Source organism: Pholcus phalangioides, unplaced genomic scaffold, assembly GCF_987345545.1.
Source record: "Pholcus phalangioides strain wild (caught in Gottingen) unplaced genomic scaffold, Ppha-v1.0 ptg000041l_1, whole genome shotgun sequence".
In the NCBI taxonomy this organism is placed as follows: Eukaryota; Metazoa; Arthropoda; class Arachnida; order Araneae; family Pholcidae; genus Pholcus; species Pholcus phalangioides.
The window spans coordinates 3,376,192-3,401,080 of NW_028301627.1; the positions used below are offsets into that span (position 1 = coordinate 3,376,192).

The 24,889-nt window shown below is 38.9% G+C and overlaps 1 protein-coding gene across 1 annotated transcript; it reads right to left on the reverse strand.

Moving 5' to 3' along the window:
* Positions 1 to 16,388: 16,388 nt before the first annotated feature.
* Positions 16,389 to 23,309, reverse strand: LOC149065074 (uncharacterized). Its single transcript, XM_089254503.1, has 2 exons — positions 23,153 to 23,309; positions 16,389 to 19,675 (listed from the first exon to the last, which is right to left on the reverse strand). Exon 2 carries the CDS (start codon positions 19,503 to 19,505, stop codon positions 16,986 to 16,988), a length of 2,520 nt encoding a protein of 839 aa, XP_089110629.1. The 5' UTR covers positions 19,506 to 19,675; positions 23,153 to 23,309; the 3' UTR covers positions 16,389 to 16,985.
* Positions 23,310 to 24,889: the final 1,580 nt, after the last annotated feature.

Genomic DNA, 24,889 nt, shown 5'->3' on the forward strand with positions numbered 1-24,889 from the left:
TTTCGAATTTTATGATCGCAAATTGGTCTATTCCAGTTTTAGCACACGGACTTGGCTGCATCGATAGCGTCAATGAATATAATGCGAATTTCTCTCCCTCAACATCCCATACAGGGCCGTAACTAGGTTTTTTGCCGCCCCCACAACTTCAAAAAAAATTCGATAATAATTTTATTACTATCAGAATCAAAAATCCCATACATAAGAATTACTTGAATTCACTTATATTTATTGTTTGGTTAAATGCGCGTAATTTTTACTAAATACTAAATTTATCCGAAGTTGACTCCAAACTTTGTTTGTCATCCATAAAGGAATTTAAGCGATGAAAGAGCTTATTTTGCTTAAAAAAACTTTAACCTACTTTTATAATTGCAAAAGAAGTTTAAACATTTAAATATCTTTAAAATGCCTTAAAATTGAAAAATGCAAATGTGTCATCAACATCCGGACTCTGATGATCACAATACTTTAGATTTTTACTTTTCAATAGGAAAGTTAGCTCTCTGTATTGGCTCGAAAGAGAACAGACATTAAATAATTAACCTCTTTACGATCTTGGGCGTAATATTATGTCTAAAAACAGCAGTATAATAAATTCAAACAAGTTCTTTGCGTTTTCTTTCCTCTCACCATTTTCAACACCACCTCTCTTCATCATTGCGAAGCTTTATAGTAACCCTATCTCTACGGTATAGTTATTCTTTCTTAACATAGTTTCTTTCAATACTCTTGTTAACGATTTCTTTCGACACATAATCTATCTTTCTACTATACATATAAGATCGAAAGAGAACACGTAAGGCGAGAGTCAAAGAGAACTTTTAGAAAACACTCTGGTGTACCTTATCTATTATACTTTTCTTTTTATAAATATGGTTTTTCCCCCTTCTTTCTTTTTCTAACATTTGATTGGTTTAGCACAAGGTTATCAGACGTCGATTCGTCAAATAGAGATAACCCAAATTTCAAGCCCAAAGCTTGTACGTGAAGCGGTTAAATGCTCGTATTTAACTTGAATACTTGTGGAGACCAATGCCAGGTGGAACTGCAGGTACGACCAATCAAAAGGCACCGCCCTCTTTCATTTCTGTCAAAATAACGTAGTTGATATTCTTGCCACTAGGGAACCTACTCACCACCCCTCCTGCTCTCTCCAACTCCCCTCTGTGATCGATTTCGCCTTAGCAAAAAACTTCGACCACGCCCTCTCGATCACCTCACAAAATAATCGATTCTGCCCACAACCCAATAGTTGTTAAAATGGATTTCCTCATCTCTAGGAAAATCCCATTTCTCACGAAGACCGACTGGGAGAAATTCACCTCAGAATTATCTGAAATCCCAGAAATCACACTTCCCACACGCACAGAGCCGATGATAGATGACGCAATTTCACGCGTCACTGATGCCATCTCGAGTGCCATAGCCCGGAGCACAACCAAGATCAAAATCAATGAACATCAATATGGTCTCTCGAAAGAACTCTTAAAGAAAATCCGAGAGAAAAATAAAATTAGAAAGAAATGGCAGAAATTTCGCCGACGAAACGACAGAATCCTGCTCTCTCAGCTCGAGAGGGAGATAAGAGCGGAAATCAGGGCATACACACACGAGCGTTTTAACCATTTCATGAGCGAAGTCAATTTATCGGATGGCTCCATCTGGAAAGCTCTAAAAATATGTAAGCCAAAGCTTCAACTCATAAACAGAATACATGGACAGGCGGGCGTGGTCTTCACCCCACCAGAAATAGCGGAAGTCTTTGCGGAAACGTTCGAAAGACAATTTATGCCAAATGGCTTACAAGACAACGACACGAAAAACATAATTCAAGATACCATTATAAGGTTTTTTTAGGACAGTTCCCCCACCCATGGCCGAGGACGGGGTGGTACCCCTTACGGACATCCAGGAACTCGATGAGCTTATCAAACAGCTCAAGCCCAGGAAAGCCCCCGGGATGGATAATATATCCAATCAAGCGATTAAGTCACTCCCCCCCTCGACAAGAGCCAGCCTAGTCAATATCTTTAATGCCATGATAAAAATCAATTATTTCCCTGCCCACTGGAAAACAGCAGTTATTAAGTCAATACACGAACCGAATACCGATCCCCTCTTCCCTCAGAACTTTCGCCCAATCAGCCTTCTTTCTAATTTGGGTAAATTATTTGAAAGAGTATACATAAAGAGACTCAACGCCCACTGCGAGAACAATGACGTAATCAGGGCTGAACAGCACGGATTTCGAAGAAATCACTCGTGCGTAACGCAGCTACTTAGAACCACGGAGTTCCTGATGGATGCAATAAATTATAAAGAATATGTCTGCTCCCTCTCCCTGGACTTCTCCCGCGCCTTTGATAGAACGGACCACCCTACACTGCTTTACAAACTGATAAATATGAACTTTCCCCCAAAACTAATATACTTTGTTAAAAACTACTTGCAGGGGCGTAGCTTCACAGTCAAAGTAAGTGATTCGCTCTCGACGATCCGGCCCGTAAGGGCGTCGGTTCCTCAAGGGAGTGTATTAGGCCCTTTACTATTCTCCCTGTACGTCAACGACTTCCCCGCCCCTCAGAGAGGGCTAATTAGTCAATATGCAGACGATGTACTTATATCTACCAATTGCAGAGACCCACAAAAAGCATTCGAGAACCTGCAGGAAACAGTTGACGATATCGAGGATTACTGTATTGAATCTGACATTGCCCTGAATCATGGCAAATGCAATTTCATTTGGTTTCATAAAAGAAGAAACCCGCCCATGGGCCAAAATCACTTTATCCAACTTGGGCAGGCCAGGCTCCCACCGAAACATCAAATAAAATATCTTGGAGTCTTCTTCGATAGAAAAATCAACTTCAAAGCACATACCGAATATGTAAGGATGAAAGCCACCAAGCAACTGGGAATGTTAAACAAGATCTTTTTCCCCAATAGTGGACTTTCGATAAAAAACAAATTAACGCTGTACAACACTGTGATAAGGCCAATAATTACTTATGCAGCACCAGTCTGGGCCTTTGCCACAAAAAAGAATGTCAGCACGCTACAAGTGTTTGAAAACAAAAACTTCAGAAAATTTGCCAGAGCGGGATGGTACTGCCGAAACATTGACATCAGAAGAGACCTTAAGGTCAGCACCTTTCTGGAGCACATTCGAAAACTCGCAGAGGCGCAATACGAGACGTTGCGTAACTCTGAATATACACATCTAGCAGAGCTAGTCAATTATAACCCAGAGGTTATAATAAGATACGGGCGCCCCCAAAACATTCTCTCTCGACCCTGGTGAATGTATAGTGTAGATATTGTAAATACTGTAATTTTTGTAAATATTTAGTAATTGTTCCTTCTTTTCCTTCTTTTTCTTATTATCGGCATTTATATTGTAACTGTATCCCATGTAAAACCAGGAGAATAAGAGAGAGGCCTGCAACAGCCCAAAACGAAACCAAAACGGTAGTAACGAGATCGCCCTACAGATGGCGCTACTGAAATCAAAACATACCTCGGATTACGAACTAAACACCGAAATTGACCCCAGAGGTTTTTTGTCGTCCAACAAGATCGGGCGAATTTTTCCTCTCCCCATTTTTCCACCTAGAGACGTTCCTTCAGACCCCTTGGAAACCTGACCATAATAAGTGCATAGTGAATTGACTCAACTGTATTTCTTTTCAGCTAGTGGCATGGCATTTTACCTGCAAAAATTATTGAGTAATGAGCTTAAAACTACCCGATTGCGACATCTCTTTTACTCAACATTTACACACACATCGCACTACACGCACTTACACGTCACAATATAGGCCACCCCCTTAGTGGTCCGCGGATAAGACCAGTAGAATGTCCATCAAAAATAGTGACATGGAACTGGCAAACAAATCTTAATTCAGCTCAGAGACCAATGCCTACTTTCCAATTTTTTGCTTTTTAATCTTGACTTTGTAATATTTTCCAAAATAATTACTAATTACTTTAATTAAGTAAAGTTAATTATTTTATACTGATTAAAAATGTAATTAATTTGACATTTACACTAACCACAAAGAAAAAGCTAAATTAGCATCCAAATTTTTTTAAACTTCCCAAATATACTACCAGTTATCATATAAATAACTACAGCAAATATAAATGAGGGTTCTCAGAATAGCGAAATTTCCGTTTCTACGATATTTTTCAAGTGGTGTTTTAGTCCTTCCAGTCATTCTGTTTGGTCGGCACTCACACAAAGATCACATTTCTTGAGATCATTTCAGTATGATATGACACACGATACATAAAACTGTTTTTGTATTGTTAATATTTAATTAAGTAAAATAATATATTCATGTGAATTTGTATAATGAATATAATAATATATTCATGAGAGCTGAGAACAGCAGTTCTTACAGATGGCACTTTTAAGAGTTGCTGTCCACAGTTTGAACTGTACACGATACATGTTGACCTGGGAGGCAGTAACCTGACAGCAAATAAAATGTTGTTTGAGCGAAACCATTCCTGTGCGCCTGATGTTGCCAAGGTGCAAGTCCAGAAATATGTCGCTGCATGCAAGAAGAGGGCTTGCGAAGAACTCACTCCAATGCAGGAAATGTATAAAAAAAAAAACTTTTTCATCGGCGAGAGATTTTGGAATGGATTTTGTAACATGTTCTAAAATTTAACTCTATAATGGCCGAGTTGGTTAATGTCCGTAACCGTCTCAAGTCGGCCCAGCTAGGGGGTATGGGTATGTTTTGGTGGGCTTTTGTCACCAACTGAGAAGATGAAAGCTCTTGTCAGAGGCGGGAACGGAAAAGACAACTGCAACGCCCTATCAATGGGATTTTAAAAGCTGATGTACTAGAATGTTCCTTGAGAATGGACTGATTATATCCAAGTAAAGTTATTGTCTTCCTTACTGACACAGTAGACCTTCTCACACAATAGACCTGCATGGATCACACCTCCTTGCACTCACAATCATGTATACCAGTCTTTTTATTTATAGAAAGATAAGGGTACTCAATGCATTCTACAAAGAGATAATACTGTGAGGAAATGGGTGTGTTTTCAGTATATATAGAGAAATTATCTCCCGAAAATCCATTGAAATGAAAGGGTGAACGTCAATGCAAAGGGTGGAATGGATAGAAACTAATAGAGAAAAGGTGGGGAGAGGGAAAGTGGCCGAAATTTGGACGAGTTCACTTCGAACACAAAAAACTTGGTATTTTCACGAACCTCCCAGGTTTTCTATCTGGGCATTAAAGAGTTAAAACTCTCAAATCTTCCATATATGTACCGGCATATACTATTCTGTTCTAATGATTCCCCCCACCGTCATCAGAACAGAATACTATAATTCTTTCTAAGGAACCATCGTCTGAGATAGTTTTCCTTGTACTTTTCGGGTAAAATAATATTTTCCCGGTTTTTTGAAGCTGCAAATCCTAATTCATCATGCCGTTGCCAGTACATGAAAAATTTGAGAGTTTTAAATTTTGGAACACGTCTGTTACGAAATCTCTCGCCAATATGAAAGTTTCTTTATAAATTTCCTGCAGTACTTTGCGAGACTTCTTTTTGCATGCAGCGACATATTTCTGGACTTGCGTCTTGGCAACATCAGGCATAAAGGAATGGTTTCGTTCAAACACTTTATCTTCCGGAGTCGTGAATAAAACACCATTGCAGTTAGCATCTCGACAAATCCAGTGTTTGCAGTTGTCATTCAATATAACTTTCAATGTATATGATCGTCCTTCATAAATCAATGCTGGAGGACCACGTTTGGTTTTTATAAACTCTACGTCATTCATAACTTTAAAAATTAAATATATTATTTCCGAGTTATGCAAGATTCACCAATACGGTATATCTCGCTTATGGAGTCACTGTGTGCTGTAATGCAATCGCTCTGGTACCATAATTTTTTTTTCACTTTGGTTTGGTAGCCAATGGGCATACAATACTACAAAGTACAGTAGCTATAACGAACAACGGGTACTTGGTATGTTATCGCAAAGAGAAAAACCCTCCTGCCCCCGTCAAGGTATAATCACGATGACAAAGAGGGGATAAGAGCGGATAAAATTACGTTATCAACTCGGATGAAACGGCACTATTTTGCTAAAAGGATCAAACGGGAAAGGACGAATCGGGACATCACCTGCGGCAAATACGCTAGAGGTAAACAGGTCAGATTTCTGTTTCAAGACTTCCCTGCTCCTTCACATAATTGCACACAGGGGCTATTATATATATATTTTAATAATGGGACCCGTGAAAAATTGTGACCCGGATGTCCATAGAAAATAACTTTTAAACCAACGACGACTATGGTCTAGACCAGCGGTTCTCAACCGGTGCTCTGTGTGCACTTCCCAGGGGCTCCACGGCACTCGAAAAGAAAAGAGTACATTTGAAAAAAAATAATTATAACGAGCCGATCTCCCCGTTAAAAAGTCTCGCCACAGAGAGCAACAGACCTACAAACAGTACAAATATTCAGTCACTACACATCACTCACTTCGCTAAATTTATCGTGAACAGAAAGTTTTTCTATACGTAATGCATTGTTCTGGGTCGTACTTGGCTGAAAGTAAGACCCGAGATATATATGCTACTTAGCGGCACGAAAGCATGCTATTTTCAAGCAAACGTTTCCATTATTGATTGCTTTTGCCCGAAAGTAGCGTGCTTTTGTGCTGTCTAGTAGCATGTGTACCTCGGGCTTATCAGCTTGCATACTTACATACTCCCTGTCGAAAATCATTATACCAGATCTCATCGTGTAGGCCCATCTGCATATAGAGATGAGGCTCCCAGGATAAGCTCAGATGTGCCCATGCATTAAGATTGGCCGGATTTTGATTAACAGTTCTGCTGGATTCTGAAAGTAGTCACGCTTTTATCTCAACATATTTTACTTAGAAGTGCTACTTTTTCACATTTGAATTTTCTTTCTGTTGCTCCCTTAATCGGCTGGCGTGGCTACCTTTCAACTTCATTTTCACCCGTGGCCTACTTAGATTATACCAGGGCCATATTGGCCCCGGTTGACAACTGATTTAGAACAGTTCTTAGATTAGAATAATGTTCTTCAACCACTGGTTCGGCAGATCGGCGCCGGTCCACGAAACATTTTGTCCAATTCTTGCAGCTGCTAAATAATTTAATTTCAGATTCATTTAAATCTTCTACCGCCTTCCAGGACTCTTGCATTTCCCCATGGGGGGGGGGGGGATATTTCCCACTTTGGGAAACACTGTTCTATGATATATTTTGACATTAAGATAGTTGCTGCGCCTTTTCTGTAACTTCAAGAAAATTATTTTTGGGGAAGCCATGCAATGCGTGGCTCTTCGACTGTGATTGTGTTTCCGGCACTGTGAAAGTAGCAAAGCCCTTTCCACACGCGTCTCTCCACGAAAATTATTTTTGTCACGTGCAAACCACTTGGAAAAGAAAGTGGGGGGGGGGGGTTGCTACGTGTCTTCATCTAAGAATTTGTTTTCCTCACTGCGTTAGTTGCTACGCCCCCTTCATTCTTCCACGAAAATTACGAAGCCTCACCTCCTGACTCGTGGGTGTCCGAGGCGAAAAAAGTAGAACTGTTGTTAATATAGAGTCATACACCCCATTCCGAATGACAATGTCAATAATTACTTTTGGCGCGTGCAAACCGGTTGAGACCCTATTTTCAACTGTGATTTTTGTTTTCGGCACTGCGAAAGTAGTTGCTGAATCCTCTTTTTAGTCCCTCCACTTAATCAAACCCATTTGCTCACCAATAAGGTGTTAAGCGAGATGACTCGCTCCGATGGATATATTTTTTTTTATTTCACAATACGATTATCTTTTCTTTTTTGTATCCTGTGTATATAATATGGCAAGTGTAAGGTAACAGATGAGATGGAATGGGGGGGGGGGGTGAAGGGCCTTCAATTGCGTTTAAAACATACCTTTATCTTAATATGTGTACATTCATCCGTCTTAACTAAACACCGAAACTTTTCTCCAACTCTCAACCCCATCTAGTCTGTAATCACCACAAAATTTGTTAATCGTGACAGTACCCAATTGTCTGGGTAAAATATATTGTAAAAATATTGTATGCTTTTTTTTTTCTTTTTGACACAAAATAAAGTGTTCCAGACTCTGCCACGAAGATGGCCTGGAAGAGATCTCGGCAACGGGATAAGTCCAGTGGCAAAGTTCTGGCGTTCATTCATTGTCCCTCCACTTGGTTCATCTTTGCTTTGTGCAAACCTGTTGGAGGCCCGCCATCTCTTCATGTATGAATCCCTCTACTTTTTATTATTCCTCTTATTATCACGTGTAGTGATAATAAGCAAGGGGATCATTCGAAGTCAGAATCAGTTCATAAAATGTCATCTTGATATCGTCTTGAAACAATGACCACTTTTATGGAGTGAATTTCGAGACATTTTATGACAAAAAGAAGCTCATCAGATAAATATTTAACGACATAGTTTATTTCGTAATTCTATTGCTTGCGGAATCAGATCAGGCGTGTTTCGTATACGATTATGCAGCTATCAGATGGTCTCGGACTGTCGGTAACCGCTGCAAAATAATCAATATAGACTCAGTTTAAATCGATAAAACAAGGTGTGCAGGAGGCACTCTTCGTGTGGAAGTAGATCCAATCCGAATATGCTGCTACATCGACAAACGCATCTGGTACTGCTGATCCACACACATGAGGGCCGTATGAATCGATACCTACTTGAATGTATTCCTCGGTCTTAGGATGAAATAAAAGTAGAGGACCTCCTGAATCTCCCTGGAAATAAATGTTATTTTTTTTTAATTTTCTTTAAATGCAATAGATAAAGTGAGAATCGAAATGTCAGTTCACCAAATGCGAAAAAATATACCTTTTATCCTGAATATATATGTTTTTACTGAGCTGAAAGTACAGTAAAAAGTTCTCTCTCTTCTATTATCAACTTTCTACAAAAGCTGACTCTGCCCATTGGCAGTTGATCGATGCGGGGGTGGAAATTTTTGGGAAACATGTTTGTAGGAAGGAAGACGTCCTATCTTTCACGGTAATATACGAGCGCCCTCTGACGATGTATACGGAGCTCAGGCAGACGTCGACGTGTACGTGGGTGAGACCAGACGTGGCCTCCCACACTGACGTTTTTGTTGTATTATTTTGTTTCTTATTTAATGAAGATCAGTGGATTAAACCATCTTAGTACCCCTTTTAGTTGTATTAATGCGAGCATTCCCCACATTTGGGGGCTCGTCCCTTTAAACCCAACCATCCCCTAGATAAATGACGAGTGTAGTAACATTTGGTAGACGCGACGAGAAGCTGCCCAACGCGAGTGTGATACTGTGTGTGTGCATCTGGATTATTTAGCAGACTTTTTGTTTTCATCAGACGGGGTGAGTTCTTTTTCTCATAATGGAGATTTCTCTCGGAGAAATTCCATCCATTGCTCAAACTCTAAAATTTGCGAAATCATCAACCATAAAGCTCTTAAATGACATCATTTTTGCCGAACCCTTCGATCGAAGCAGCAGAAAAAAGCTTCGAGCTTTCAAGGGATTTCCTTGGAATGTTGATGTTCCCGAAAGAAAAAAAATAATCCTAGAATCATTTAATTTGTCCCAGTTAATTTCAGTCGGAAATGCCCTGCATTTGGAAATTCCCGAAACAAAGGAACAGATTTGCGACGAAATTTTTAATTTTTTGTCGAATGTGCAAGACTTTCACAATTATAATAGTAATAATAATACTTCAGAGGAGGACAATGATGATGATGATGACGACGCCGAAACCTCCATATCGCAGGCTTCAGTTCATGGAAAGAAAAAAGAACACCCACTCCACACCGACGCGACCCCACCACGTATCCACCCTCACGCTAAGCAGAACAGAGACTCGTTCACCCCACGGGATCCCCTGCATGTAAACAAAAATGCTGTTGTGACGACGATTCCGAACCCTCCCTTCGAAAACCATCAAAGCTGTCAAGACGGAAGTTATTGGCTGGTTTTGAACGACTTGAAAGAGACGATGAGGTCTTTCTCGGGGAAAGATACATATGGTGTGAATGCTTTCATCGGGGAAGTGGAGGAGAATTTTTCGCTTTTTCCCTCCCTAACTGAACAACAAAAAATCATACTGGTGAAACGAAACCTTGTAGGCCCCGCGAAAATGTTCGTCCAGTCTCAAAGAGGGCTAACGACATGGAAAACATTAAAGGGAGCGCTACTTGAGGAATTTAGCATGAAGATAAACAGTGCCGAATTGCACAGACGACTTCAACAACGGAAAATGCGCCCGTCAGAAACCCTTTCCGAATATTTTATAGCTATTCGAGAATTAGCTAGCCATGGCAATGGTATTATCGATGATGCGTCGATTATAGAATATTGTATAAACGGTATTTCTGATTTACCGGCAAATAAATTTCTACTCTATGGGTGCCAGACGATTGCCGAATTCAAAACGAAATTAATGATGTATGAAAAAGTCTTTAATGAAACAAGCCGTAGCCGATCCTCAACTGGATTCCATCATCCAACTAATACTCTTGACGTAAACAATCGGTTCCACATTCGTAACCCGAAATTAAGCAGTCAAAAGCCAAACCCGAATTTTGAAAACTTTCATACACCTAGGCAATCAAAGCAGATCACGTGTTTTAATTGCAATGGAAATGGCCATATTTCTAGACTCTGTCCAGAGAAACATCGAGGACCAAAGTGTATTTCCTGTTCTGAATTTGGTCACAAATCTGACGCGTGTCCACAAACCATCCAAAAATCCTTGCATTATGCCGCTGACGTAAATAATACCTACCAAGCTACTCCGCTAGATGTAATGTGCAAAGATGTTCGACTCATGGGTACTAAAATAAGATGTTTAGTTGATACAGGAAGTCAAATGACTCTCATGAAAGAAAATGCATGGATCCATCTGGGATCACCAAAGCTAACAACGAATATTAGTGTTCTTACTGGATTTGGTTATTCAAAAATTCGTGTCATTGGTTCTTTTGAAACGACGCTTTCTATCGACGATCAGAAACTTACTGCTCAGATACACGTTGTGCCGAATCCCTCCATGATATTTGATGTTATCCTAGGATGTGATGTTATAAACCAAGCCGAACTCACTATTACACCCGATGGTGTGATATTTTCCAACCTTCAGAAGCAGACGTCTGACGATGCACATAAACCACTCGTTTATGCGATATTTGAAGAAAACCCTAAAATTGACATTTCGCCCTTAGCGTCGAAAGAAACCCAAACTGACGGTGATCAATTATTTCCATCTGATGTGCCTATTAAAACCGAAACTACGAATGCTGAACTTTGCCTCACGGTCACAGACGACAAACCGATGTGCCATCCTCTCAGAGAGCCTTTCATCGAACGTGATATTGATGAAGAACAATTCTTTGATTCGCTTGAAGACGATATTGATGATGAGAAAGAGATGAGTCCTGTGTGCGATAAGCTGGTTGGACGTATGATCAACACGGATGACGAGAAGGTGGTGAAACATTCAACAGCATCCGACGTCATGGAAGTTGAACCTGATAACAACACTGATGATGAAAGTTGTTGCTGTTTCTTCTCTCTAGTTGCCGAATTGATGCATTGGACAGATGTGAAAGAAAGTGCTATAGTGTTTGTGTTGGTGTTACTCTTGCTATTATCTCTAAAATATTTCTCATATATAAGTGTTACAGCATACCTCTTCGTTGTAATTTTGGCCGTTGCTATATCTTTTCGGATATCCAACAGTGTTCATCAAGCTGCCCGAAAAGCTAACAGAAAGACTGCCAAACCGAATAGTTTGCATACCCATCAAAAAGACGATACCCCTTCGAACACCTACCATACCAATCACCTTGGACATCTGCCGACGTCCAGTAAAAACTTCAAACATATGTTAAAGGTTAGAAAGACGTATAACTATCGTAGAAGACCTCCAATCAAATACAAACTGAACGACGTTGTCACAATAATATGAATATTTGACTTTTTGATTTCATTGTGTATACATTTTTTTTTCTCCTTTCTTTTTCATTTTAATGCGATTGATTTTTTTGTTCATGATCCTATTGATTTCGTATTTCCATGAATGATAGATGATTATTATGATTATGAGCGTGTTATTTCATGATTAGGCGTATTATCATTTTTCTATAGACGTGCTATTTCGAAACTTACGTAATATTTTTTTTGTGTGTTTATGTATATATATTTTCTTTCTTTCAGCGCGTTTTCTCCAATTTTCGATAATTTTTCTCATGATGTGTTTTTGTCGCTGATTTTTATTTTGACGTGTTTTAATTTTTGGTTATGAGTCAATATTTTTTTTTGTTTGCGGATGTGCTTAGTGATTATTATTTCTAAGATGCCTTTTATTATAATTATTATTATTGCCGTTTAACCATATATTGCCGAATTTTTTTTAATTTTTTGATGTCCATTTTTTTTCCTGGCAAGTTTTTGCCTATTTGCTTATATGTGTGTACATTATATGTATAAGTATTGCACATGCGAGGGCGCATGCTACAGATCAGAATGGCCGATGTAGGAAGGAAGACGTCCTATCTTTCACGGTAATATACGAGCGCCCTCTGACGATGTATACGGAGCTCAGGCAGACGTCGACGTGTACGTGGGTGAGACCAGACGTGGCCTCCCACACTGACGTTTTTGTTGTATTATTTTGTTTCTTATTTAATGAAGATCAGTGGATTAAACCATCTTAGTATCCCTTTTAGTTGTATTAATGCGAGCATTCCCCACATGTTTGACTGTAAAAACAACTTCAAAACTTATTTGGGCTCGTCAATGTCAAAATAAAAGCTTTTCAAGACGACGACATATTATTTTGGTGACCAAAGTAAAGCAGATCAAGATGACGAGATATCTCGGGATTGATGCTTTAAGGGTTATAGTTGTGTGAATAGTGTAAATAGTAATATTGGGAAGAAAATTAAATAAAAACCAACTCATTATGCAGAGTGTCCGGAAAAGGGCACCTTAATTTTAAAATTGAATGCAGTACAATGATACCTCGGCTAACGAACGTCTCGATCGAATTACGAATTTTTCGGCTAACAAAGATTTTTTTAGTCATTGAATTTCTCAGTAACAAACCGTAAGAGTCATTCACATTGAACAGTACAGTTGGTTTCACCTGGAACTTACGCAATAGCGGAATTGGGATTCCACTGTGACTTGCGGCAACACCTTCTAAGAGATACTAACCCCTGGCCCGGCAAACATAGTTCGCCATACGGGGTTCCTCGAAGGGAGCATTTATTTTCTCCACAAAAAAAAAAAAACCACACACACACATCATCAACTTTACATCTTACCCCAGGGAGCAACCATTAACAACTCGTGAGCAGCAATATAATAATAATTATTATATCTTTAGTCTATGGTCCCGGTCTAGTTAGCCCTCGTGTCATCGAGTCCAGTCCAGTCAGTGCAGAAAATGAACGTGGTGCGACAAAAATGATCGAAGTTGTGTTTTGGTTTATCATTTTATCTTAGATTGTGAATATTATTTATGCCCCTAGATGTCACTTCGTCACGTCTTTTTGCCGAAACCGACACTGTATGAAAGAGCGCCATCTAGAATACTTTCTTCAAAGCTAATCAAAAGTAAAAAAGTTATTATATTTCATTAAAATGCTATTTGATGAAACAAGTTTATAACTTTTGAAGAAATTTTAGAAATAATTGATAAAAAAACATAAAATAATTTAATTTTGAAGTGAATTTCATCCATACAATTTGTCGATTTATTTTGATGACAGTAATATTTTATGAGTAATTTCAATTTCCAATTTGTGCTAATATTGCATCGAACTCCCTTTTGCTACTTGATGCGGTTCTATAATCATAGCGCTGCGGATTGATTCGGACGTGACGGCAAGCCGGCTAGTAATGGGGGGGTCAGGAGCAGCATAAATATTCCGACGACAGCAAGGCAGTCTAAAAGATTTTACTCGTTTTTTCTTTCTATGGTCTATCCAAACACTTTAGGCATAATGTTGATTTGGAGCCATTCATCGGCCCCAACTAAACACATAATCCAATCATATCCACAATTGATCTAACAAAGCCTCAAGATATTCCTTTCCGCCTTGCCACCAAAGCTGCATTAAGAGTGCAAAACTTACAAGCGGCTTTGCTTGCCACCGACTGGAATAAATTCAGAGATCTGCAGATGTTGATGAAGTTCTTGAACTCCATTACCGCGCCATTTCTTTCTGAGGTCAAGGCAGCAGCGGCAAAAGGGGTGAATCCCCTTAAAGTGCCCGCTTTATTTAGTATTAGCTTTCTATGATAGTCGTAATTATCGTATTATGGTTTATGAGTTGGGAAGAGATAGTTTTAATACTTGATTTCAAAATGAAGAATAAAAGTTCCAGAGTTGGCTTGATTGTGTGAAAGTGCGTAGAAAAAAAAGGTTCATCTTCCAAAAAGTCACAGGATGGCCAAAATGACGTGAAAATACGGGATGTTCCGAGAAATACCAGACGTATGGTCATCCTTAATATATAGCAGCATAGTAGCATTAATTGAAAAATAATTTTAAAAGTGCAATAAATTTGGCGAACGCCACTTTTGTGACAACCGTGGAAATGCTATTGAAAATATAAATCAGCGTTTTGTTTCATCTCTTCAGGGAAAGTAAAACGTTTGAAACAATTCGACGGACCACCAGTTCACGCCATATCATCAGTAGGGTAACGGCATGTCCCATATTTTACGGGACATTCCCGTGCTTTCACGTAAATTTGACTGTCCCGACTTCATTTATGCAATTTTCACGTTCATTACAACAAAGCTAATTCAAATTTGAAAATTTTACTGAAATCGTAAATGAAGGTGATTTTTTATAAATCGAACTATTTTGATAATTACGTGACTTTAATTATTAAATTCTCATCTCGCGTGTTTGCCCCATGCTCAGCATTTTTTCGGTAAATTACAGTTCAATGCACCGCGATTTCCCCTGTCCCGTCATTTCTCGCCCCTTTTTCATAAATTTTAACACAGTTTGTAATTTTGCTAACATTCTCAGTGATGTCCCGTATTTTTCTTCTGATAGAATTCACATTTTTCTAACGAAATATGGTCATCAAGCCGTGATTTGATTAGGTGATGACAAGGACCAACTCAAACACATGTCTGACAGTGATCAGTTAAAAACCGGGACGTCTGGCCACCTTTTATAAAACCAGCAAAAAAACTTGTTTTGCACTGGATGATACGTTTTAAATATGACCACTTATCGAAAATGCTATATATTGGTACAGTGGAAACTCTCTTAACGGACACGGCACATTTACAGATCATTTATGTGGTACGCAGTTCATTTACAGGTCACTAAAATAACCCGACGCACATTTACTGATCACTAAAACGACCCGAAGCACATTTACAGATCACTGAAATGACCTGTAGCACATTTACATATCATCAAATGACCCAAAATACATGTGCTGATCATTTAAGTGGCACGCAGTACGTTTACAGATCACTTAAATGACCCGCAGTGCAGTTTCACATCACTTAGGGCAACCCGCGACACATTTTCAAATCCGCGTCACTTTCACAGATCAGTTGTTTGACCGACACAGGTATATTTACAGATCACCTAAGTCAAGAGTGCTCAATCATTAGGGGACTGAAGGCACTTAATGGACTTCAAAAAGTACAGCTGGCTCGGGTGCTCTTCCCGTGGAAATTCTCTCCGCCAGAGGGCCAAAAGAAACATCTTTATTATTATTATATCGTCACGAGCTTCTTTTGGTTATTTCTTTCGGGACATCTCCTTCTTCCCATTGCAAGTCCCCTATGGTGCGACATTCAGCTCTGGATAACCAACGGCGTACTGGATGTTGTACGCCGCGCAACTTTTTTCGAACAATTTCTTAAAATCGAACAACCGCTGTGGGGCAGTTACGGCAAAACAGCCAAACACTATCAGTCTTTGAAATAAGACAACATGGTCAAAATTGTACGCTCTCTCTCTTTAAATATTTTAAGCACGTTATCTTTGTCAATGACATTAAAACAAAACAAAAACCACTTCCCGCTCGATTCCCACTAACGAAAACAAAACCGAGTCCATAATGAAAAAACTATATGGACAGAACAATAAAATTTGTTATAGCGAATGAAGAATCGAAACAGATCTTCGAATAGATTAAGTATCGAATATCAAGTGCCAAAAACAACTAAAACTCTATTCACACACACAAAAAAAGTTTTAGTTGCACTGCTCCAAAAATACTAAATAAATACCGAAAGGCTCCGCCGAACCTTGACCATACAGCCCGTACTATACGGAACAATTTTTTTGACAATAAAATATTAAATTATATGTTTTTTTATTATAATTTCATTCGCTTTCAGTGATTTCAATGGAAAAAAATTCACAATAATATGTCTGTTTTTTCCTCAATAAATATGGCTCTCAGTACGTATATGTTGGATTTATTATTAGTTTATTGTTTATTAGTTTTAAGGTATTGTGTCTAGTAGGATTTTCAGTAATTTCATGAAATGAAACGGCAGAAGCTGCTGTGCCGTATGTACCGATTAGTTGGGGGTTGTGGGCGGGGTGCATGTGTGGTGTAGCAGTAGTAGGTAGGGCCTCCAAAAAATGGCTCGGGGATCCATGATGTTCTTAAGTCAGCCACCTCGTTGGGCAGTTTGCCTGTTGTGGAGTCCTTTTATAAAACTTGAAAAATTCAACCAATAAGATTACCGGTTGCATTTGCTCGAATGTAACCTATGAGTTTTATTGGCGGGATTTTTTAAGTTTTATAAAAGGGATTTTATCAAACTTTTATAGTGTAATCCCGTCGTTTCATCCGAAAATGTTCTCAAAGACCCATTTACAAATGTTCCTTCAAAACTACAATGTTTTGAAAAATCTTTCACAGTTAACCTACTCAGTCATGGACATTCTCAAGCGAGTGTATCATCGTGTGTGTTTTCAAGCTGGAACTAACTGCAAACGATTTGCCGCAATTTTCACACACATATGGCATTTCTATGGAGTGGATTTTTTTGTGGTCCTTGACACTGGAGCTTTCCATAAACTTTTCTTTGTAAATGTCACACTCGTATGGATTTTCTTCGTTGTGGGACTTTGCATGGTTGTTTAAACGAGACTTGCGAGAAAATGTTTCACCGCAAACTTCACAAGCGTGCGGATTTTCGCCATTGTGAACCTTTTTGTGTCTGCTTAAATCAGAGTATTCCTTAAAATTTTTGTGGCAAACGTCGCATTCATATGAGAGTTTCTCACTGTGTGACCTTTCGTGGCATTTTAATGAGGAGCTATGACGAAACTTCTTGTGGCACAACTCGCATTCAAATGGTTTCTTTCCTGTGTGCACCTTTGTATGCCTATTTAAATTAGAACTAGACGTAAATGTTTTACCACAAAGTTCGCACTCATATGGTTTTTCTCCAGTGTGAAGCTTCGTGTGACTTGTTAAGCTCGAACTGCATGTAAATTTCTTACCGCATTCGTCACACTCATAGGGTTTTTCTCCAGTGTGGAGTCTCCTATGTTTAATTATATGAGAGAGATCGTAAAACGTTTTATCGCAAACCTCACATTTATGTGGCCGCTCTCCCGTGTGAATTCTTCTGTGTACTTTCAAACTGGAACATAATGAAAACTTTTTACTACAAAACTCGCACTCATACGGTTTTTCTCCGGTGTGGACTCTACTGTGCATTCTTAATCCACGACTATCTGAGAATGTCTTTCTACAAAGCTCACACTCATACGGCTTTTCTGCGGCATGAATTTTTTTGTGACTGTTCAGACTAGACACACGCCCAAACTTCTTAGCGCAAATCACGCACTCATGTGGTTTTTCTCCTGTATGGGTTTTTTTATGACCGTTCAAAGTAGATTTTGTGCGAAACATATTGCCGCAAGATTCACACTCATATGGTTTTTCCCCAGTGTGGATCAAGCTGTGTCTGAGTAGATGTTGTTTTTCCGCGAAAGTTTTACCACAAGAATCACATTCATGTGGTTTTTCCCGAGTGTGCACTTTTTTGTGACGCCTTAAACTAGACTGTTCTCTGAACTTTTTACCACAAAACTCACACGCGTATGGTCTTTCTCCAGTGTGCACTCTTTTGTGATTTTCTAAACCTATCTTTTCTCTAAATCTTTTACCGCAAGCATCACACTCATACGGCCTTTCTCCAGTGTGAACCCTTTTGTGACTTGTCAAACTGTTCAAAAACCCAAATCTTTTACCACATACATCACAGTCATACGGTTTTTCTCCAGTGTGAACTCTTTTGTGCATACCCAATTCAAACTTTCTCGAAAACTTCTTATCGCATAAGTCACATTCATGTGGTTTTTCTTTGGTGTGGACCACTTTGTGGTTAATTAAATTGGACAAGTCCGAAAATCTTTTGCCACAAAATTCGCACTCATACGGCTTCTCTCCCGTGTGCCTTCTTTTTTGAATCTTCAATTCACACGACGATCCAAATCGTTTACCACATAAATCACATTCATGCGGTTTCTCTCCAGTGTGGACTCTTCTGTGCGAGCGTAATGAAGTGCTTGTCCGGAACTTCTTATCGCATAAGTCGCACGCATGTGGCTTTTCTTTGGTGTGAACAATTTTGTGGTGAATTAAATTGGACAAATCCGGAAACCTTTTGTCGCAAAATTCACACTCATATGGCTTCTCTCCAGTATGGCGCCTTTTATGAGGAATAAAACTCGCTTTATGCTTAAAGCGTTTACCGCAAACCTCGCACTCATACGGCCTCTCTTCGTCATGAACCTTCATGTGACGATTCAAATTAGCCTTTTCATAAAACTTCTTATTACAAAACACGCACTCCAGTTGGTTTTTTTTAGAGTGGATTTTTTCATGACGGGTCAAGCTACGCGAACCCGTAAATTTTTCACTGCTACGTTCACAATCTTGTGACTTTTCTTTGGAGTGGATTTTTTTATGTAGGGTCAAACTGCACGCGCGCATAAACCTCCTACCACAAAGTTCACACTCGTGTGGCTTTCCTCCAGCGTGTTCTCTTTTCTTGCTAAATATCTTAGACCTACTCGGAATCTTCTTACTACAATACCTACAATTTTTATTGATGTTAGTGTTGTCTTGAACGTCTTCTTGTTCGTTTCTGAGTTTATTTATCGGAAAGTTCAAATGGAAGCACTCGTTGCAAACATCACATTCCGGTGGCATTTCCAGTATATCAATCCCCTCATGTTTTTCTAATTTTGGCATTCGTGACAGCTTCTCATCAACGTCGATCATGTGACTCATTGCGAAAGCGCTTGATTGTTTTGTAATAACTTCACCAGCGGAAGAGGCTTTCTTCGATGATTTAATTGGAAAAGTGTCATTTGAATTATTTTCACTTATAGTGTCTGTTGCGGTTGTTGTCACGCAAGATAACTCATCCATACCAATGTCTTAAAACAAATCGAAAGATCAAGTGGAAGTGAAAACGGAAAATTTCCCCTCAATTGTGTTATTCTTTCACTCGATATTGTTCCTATAAGCTTTAGCAGTCGATTCACTTTCACAGAATTGCTAATTTTCTTCTACAGAATTTGATGACGATCTCCATTTACCTGCAAGAAAAATTAAAAGATGATCACAAAAAGAGCCGCCAACCCAGTCACTTATCTTTTTAGCATAAACTGCGAAACATTACAACTTACATAAATGAAAATTTGATGTGGATTACAGTCGCCCCCGCCCGTATTCGCGGGGGTTACGTTCCGGGGGTGGCCGTGAATAACCGAACTACTTTACTCCGATTAGTTAAAACCCGTTTTTAATGAATCAATTGACCATCGATTGATGGCCATGATGCTTATTGATAGTCGGAGTATAGATTAATTATTACATTTTTGATAATAATTAATAACTGCTTTCAGGGTCAGGAGTAAATTAATTAATTGTAATAGTTAATTAATTGGTGTCAGAAACTTATTAATTCATGGCAATCAGTATATTTGTTAATTATTATTTATAACCATTAAAATAATTATACTTATTAATCAAGTAATAAATGGCAATAAGTTCACGATGGTTAATTTATTCATTAAAAACAGGCTTTGACTTGGTAAAAGTCAGAAATGAAAACATTTACAATCGTATTTCGAACTTTTACCAATTCGCCTTGGTAAAACCTAGGTTTTACTGGTTTTTTACCTTAATACATATATACACGTTTACATACATATATGTATGTCTCTCTCTGGCAGCAACAGACCCTTTCATACCCCCACCTTTGTTTTCCCCCACCCTTTTCATACATACTGAACTGTGACGTGCATTGTGCTTCCACAAATGTTTAATGTTCACATTATTTTGTAAATTACTATATATATTTTAAGTCCCCCCCCCCCCCATGTACTTTGAAAAAGTGTTCTCATGTTTGATCGGGTAGGGTGGATGGATTTGATGGGCTGGGGAAGGTGTTGCTAATTTTCCAACAGATACCCTTTACGTTAGAGGTTCCGTAAGGAATATTAACGTGGGTATCTGTCTGGTAGTTCAAGTTCAAGCAACAGACCCCTTCACCTTCGTATGATCTCGGTATACCTTTCTGACCATACATGTGTGAAAAAGAAGCAGTCTTTTCCATGGTGTGTTATATTGCAGCGTTCACTGTATTCGAAGCGTAAACATTTATTCTCAGTTCGAATGATGACGTATGGATAATTTCAAGAACAATGAAAATTCAGAAACAATTTCGGGAATAATAAAAATTCAGAAACAATTTCGGGAATAATAAAAATTCTGAAAAATTGCGCTCCCCAAATGAGAAAACACATCAATTAATAAGCTTTTTATAACTCACTGCACTATGTAAAATCATTGATTGTTAGCTTCTTAATTGAAATTCGGTATCTATGATGAATATTGTGACCATACGTCCCGGTTTTCTTGTTTTTTCTGGCCATCCCGACTTTTTTTTCGCATAAATGTCCTTCTTTTCCTGTTTTTTTGCACAAAGCCTATTTGACTTTATTGAAGGGCAAGGTCGAAATCCCTTTCCAACTCATAAATTATATTATGATAATGACAACTATAAAAAATAACATTTATCTTATGTATTTGTCTCGGTGAACGTTTTATTTCATGCAATTATATATGAATGCACTGCAATTTGCAGCAATGCCCCATTTCCCGCCATTGTTATTTCTGCATGATTTTCAGCAATATTTGACAACTTTTGTTTACTTTTGGTACCATTTTTGGCGATGTCCCGTATTTGGAATCCCAATTTCCGTTTTCTTTCGAAGAAATATAGTCAGCCTAATAAAAAAAGAAGGATCCTATTCTATCCCTCTCTCATTTCCATGAAGTCTAGGGTTACTAGGTGTACAAACCGAGAAAGAAAAGCGGGCACCCTCAGTGACGTAACTTACCCGATTTTCCTGATAGATGGCGCCACAATTCCGACCAATAAAAACGGTCACAACAATCATTTTTCCGAACTCTAAAATAAACCGCGGTGTCAGAACCGCTAAAAAAAGCAAAAGCGGTACAGCTTCGATATAAGGGACACGCCAAATTGGCGACTTTTTTCCGGCGATAAGTTGCCATCGTTGGCGCGCTCTGGTTTGTTGTTGTTCTGCTGGGTTGTCGTTGTTCCAGAATATTCGAAGAATTCTGCGAGGCAGTGGCACTGGTGGTTGTTTTTCCGCGTTCCTAGCGTCCTAGCGCGTCTTTCAAACGGGTTTTACTGCCATTTTCAAACTGGTTTTCTCTTTTTTCCATTCTATTCTCTCTCTTTTTTTCTTCCAAATGACGTCACCTTATAGCCGCGGCGTTTTGAAAAACCGTTGGGATAGTTCTTCATATTTTCTCTTCCTTCCGTATATATGATGTAGTGTGTGTGTCGGATTAATTGGAATTATTGGAATTCCGAATTATTTTGGATATATTTTCCCTCAGGTTGTACCTTTAATATTTTCCAATATTTATTCTTTTCCACATGCAGGATGCCCCTGCATCATTATTATTTTATTTATTTATTTTACCGTTGTTTATTTATAAGAACCCGGATTCCCGGAAAGAGAGTCCGGGTTTTAATTTATAATTATTTTTTTATTATAATTATGCTTGTTGGTTTTAGCATTTTTATGCTCGCTCAATTCAGCTGTTATTTACGTTTCCAGTTCTCTTGTGTTTCATGATGTTTTTCATATTGTTTTCTATGCTGGCGATTTTTTTTTTCGGCGCTCGTAATGTGTCTAACGGCCTTGGCGACTTCTGATGGAGTCGTCGGACATATTTGGCGCCGAAAATCGCCAACCTGTCCCCTATACCGAAGCTGTTCCCCGCGGCATAATAATGAATCACTTAAATCATGCGTGGCACAATTCTAGAACACTTAAGCGCCCGGGCACGTTTCCTGATCACTTGGATCCGCGAGACATTTAGAGATTGCTGAAGTGGCTCTGTGATTTGTCATTAGCATGGTCCCCCACATCCTGGAGCAGGGCCCCAGGCCAGTATCTTACGCGGGGCCCCTTTATGTTGAATTTACAGCGTGAAAAAAAACAAGAAACGGGGGCCTTAATGATCATGGTCTAATGACATCACATCTCCCTAATCGAGGAGCCATGATCATTAGGAAGAACGTTAGTGTAGGTGCCCACAAACTAGCAAAAGGTTTTTTCCAGTTTTCAGCGCACCGAGTAAGATGCAATATTGTTGATGAAGGGTGGTTGATGACGCAAGCATCATCCGAAACCCCCCCCCCTCCATCGATGCTGACGTAATACTTCAATGACCCCATATGAAATATATGTTTCAGAGTGGGGGAAAAAAAAATTCCGGAAACCACACACACACAGAAAAGAGGAAAAGGGGAGAATTTTTTTTCCCAAAACGTAAAAAACGGAAAGCTTGAAACGACATCAAAAAGGAGGACGGTTGGTAACCTCAATTAAGTCCCAAATCATGGAAGTACTTTTTTTTACTCATAGATGGCAGCATATCGAAATGGGACGAGAGAGAGAGAGAGAGAAATCATCTACTGGCAAAGAAAATTCACGATTACCATCTGCGATGATGCAAATGAGACTCACCTGTAATTTATGCAGTTTGCAACGTCTTCAAACGACAGTCAAATTGTTGATTGATCGATGAGGAATTTCAGTTCAATCCCACCGATGTTGTGATAAAGAAGCGAGAGTCAAAGTAAACATAAACGGTGGTGGGGGGTTGGATTGGGCGTCGGAAAGATGTCAATGGCGACGGCTTTCACCGAATCTGAACGTACGCGCGGGCTAAGACGCCTTCATATAAGGAGTATATTAAGGAGTTCTAGCCTGCAGTAGACCTAAAACCAGCAACCAATAAAAAAGCAGCATTTAATGACGTCAGTAAATAGGGAGTGGTGAGAAGGTTTTTTCCCTCTATCTTCACTAGAGCTTGCTCGCAGGATATTGTCTTTGTCATTTGGCACGATTGTTGATTTACGCCAACATATTTGGCGACGTTTAATGATAAATATGCTTAATTTTACAGGAGTTTTATAACCGCAATTATTACAGTGGTCAGAGCGTAAGCCGGTATTACACCATAAAAGTTTGATAAAACTTCTTTTATAAAACTTGGCAAAGATCTTTTATAAATTTTGTATATTCAAATTTTTTTTATAATATTTATTTTATAAAGGAAATGCACTACATTACACTATATAAAAGATTTATATAAAATTGTTTTTGCAAAAGTTTTTGTCAGGTTGTCTTTTCGTCAGTCTTCGTTAGTGTTGCGCTGTTGCTGGTAGTAGTTAAGGTAGAAGAAATTTTTTTTACCATTTGCTATAGGAAATTTATCATTTGCAAACTCTGTAATGGCTTCGGTTTTAAAAAACATGAAACTTATGTGGATGCAGGGGCGTCGGAAGTGTTTCTAAACTGTGGGTGCTCGTCTTTAGTTTTATATCGGAAATTTTAATTTCTGAATCAATTCTGGAGGTGCTCGGATTCATCCCACAAATTACCAGGGGCGTCGGAAGTGTTTCGAACCTGTGGGTGCCCGTCTTGAGATTCATGTAGGAAATTTCGATTTTTGAATCAATTCTGTGGGTGCTCGGACCCGTTCTACAAACTTCCGTGGGTGCTCGAGCACCCCCTGCTCCGACGCCACTGCAAATTACTAAGAGTACTTGAGCACCTACAGCACCCCCGGCTCCGACTCCACTGTGTGTATAATTGTATTGGATGGAAGAAGCTAATTATTTTGATGCATTACATCTCTAGCTGGGAACGCAACTTAATGAATAATGAATATGTCAGTTTATGAAAAAGTTGAGGAATAAAACGCCCAGAGTGAAAGTTTAGCGACTAAATTGTCCGTGTTTCATCGTATTACTTATTGCGGCTTATATGTCACAGTAAAATCCCAAAGACTCGGGTTTTACCAAAGCGAGTTGGGGAAAGTCCAGAAAACGCTTGTAAAAGTTTTCAATTCGGATTTTTACCAAGTGAAAGTTCATTTTAAATGAATCAATAAATCATCACGAACTTATTAGTTTCTGATGCTGATTATAGTTTATGAATAATAATTTAATAATTATAAACAAATAAAGTGTGAATGATATTCCATAAAAAAGTTTTTAAAAGCGGGTTATTTTAGTGATCTGTAAATGTGCTTCGGGTCATTTTAGTGATCTGTGAATGTGCTTCGGGTCATTTGGGTGATCTGTAAATGTGCTTCGGGTTATTTCAGTGATCTGTAAATGTACTACGTATCTCTTAAATTATCTGTAAATGTGCCGTGGGCCGTTAAGAAAGTTTCCACTGTACCAATATATAGCA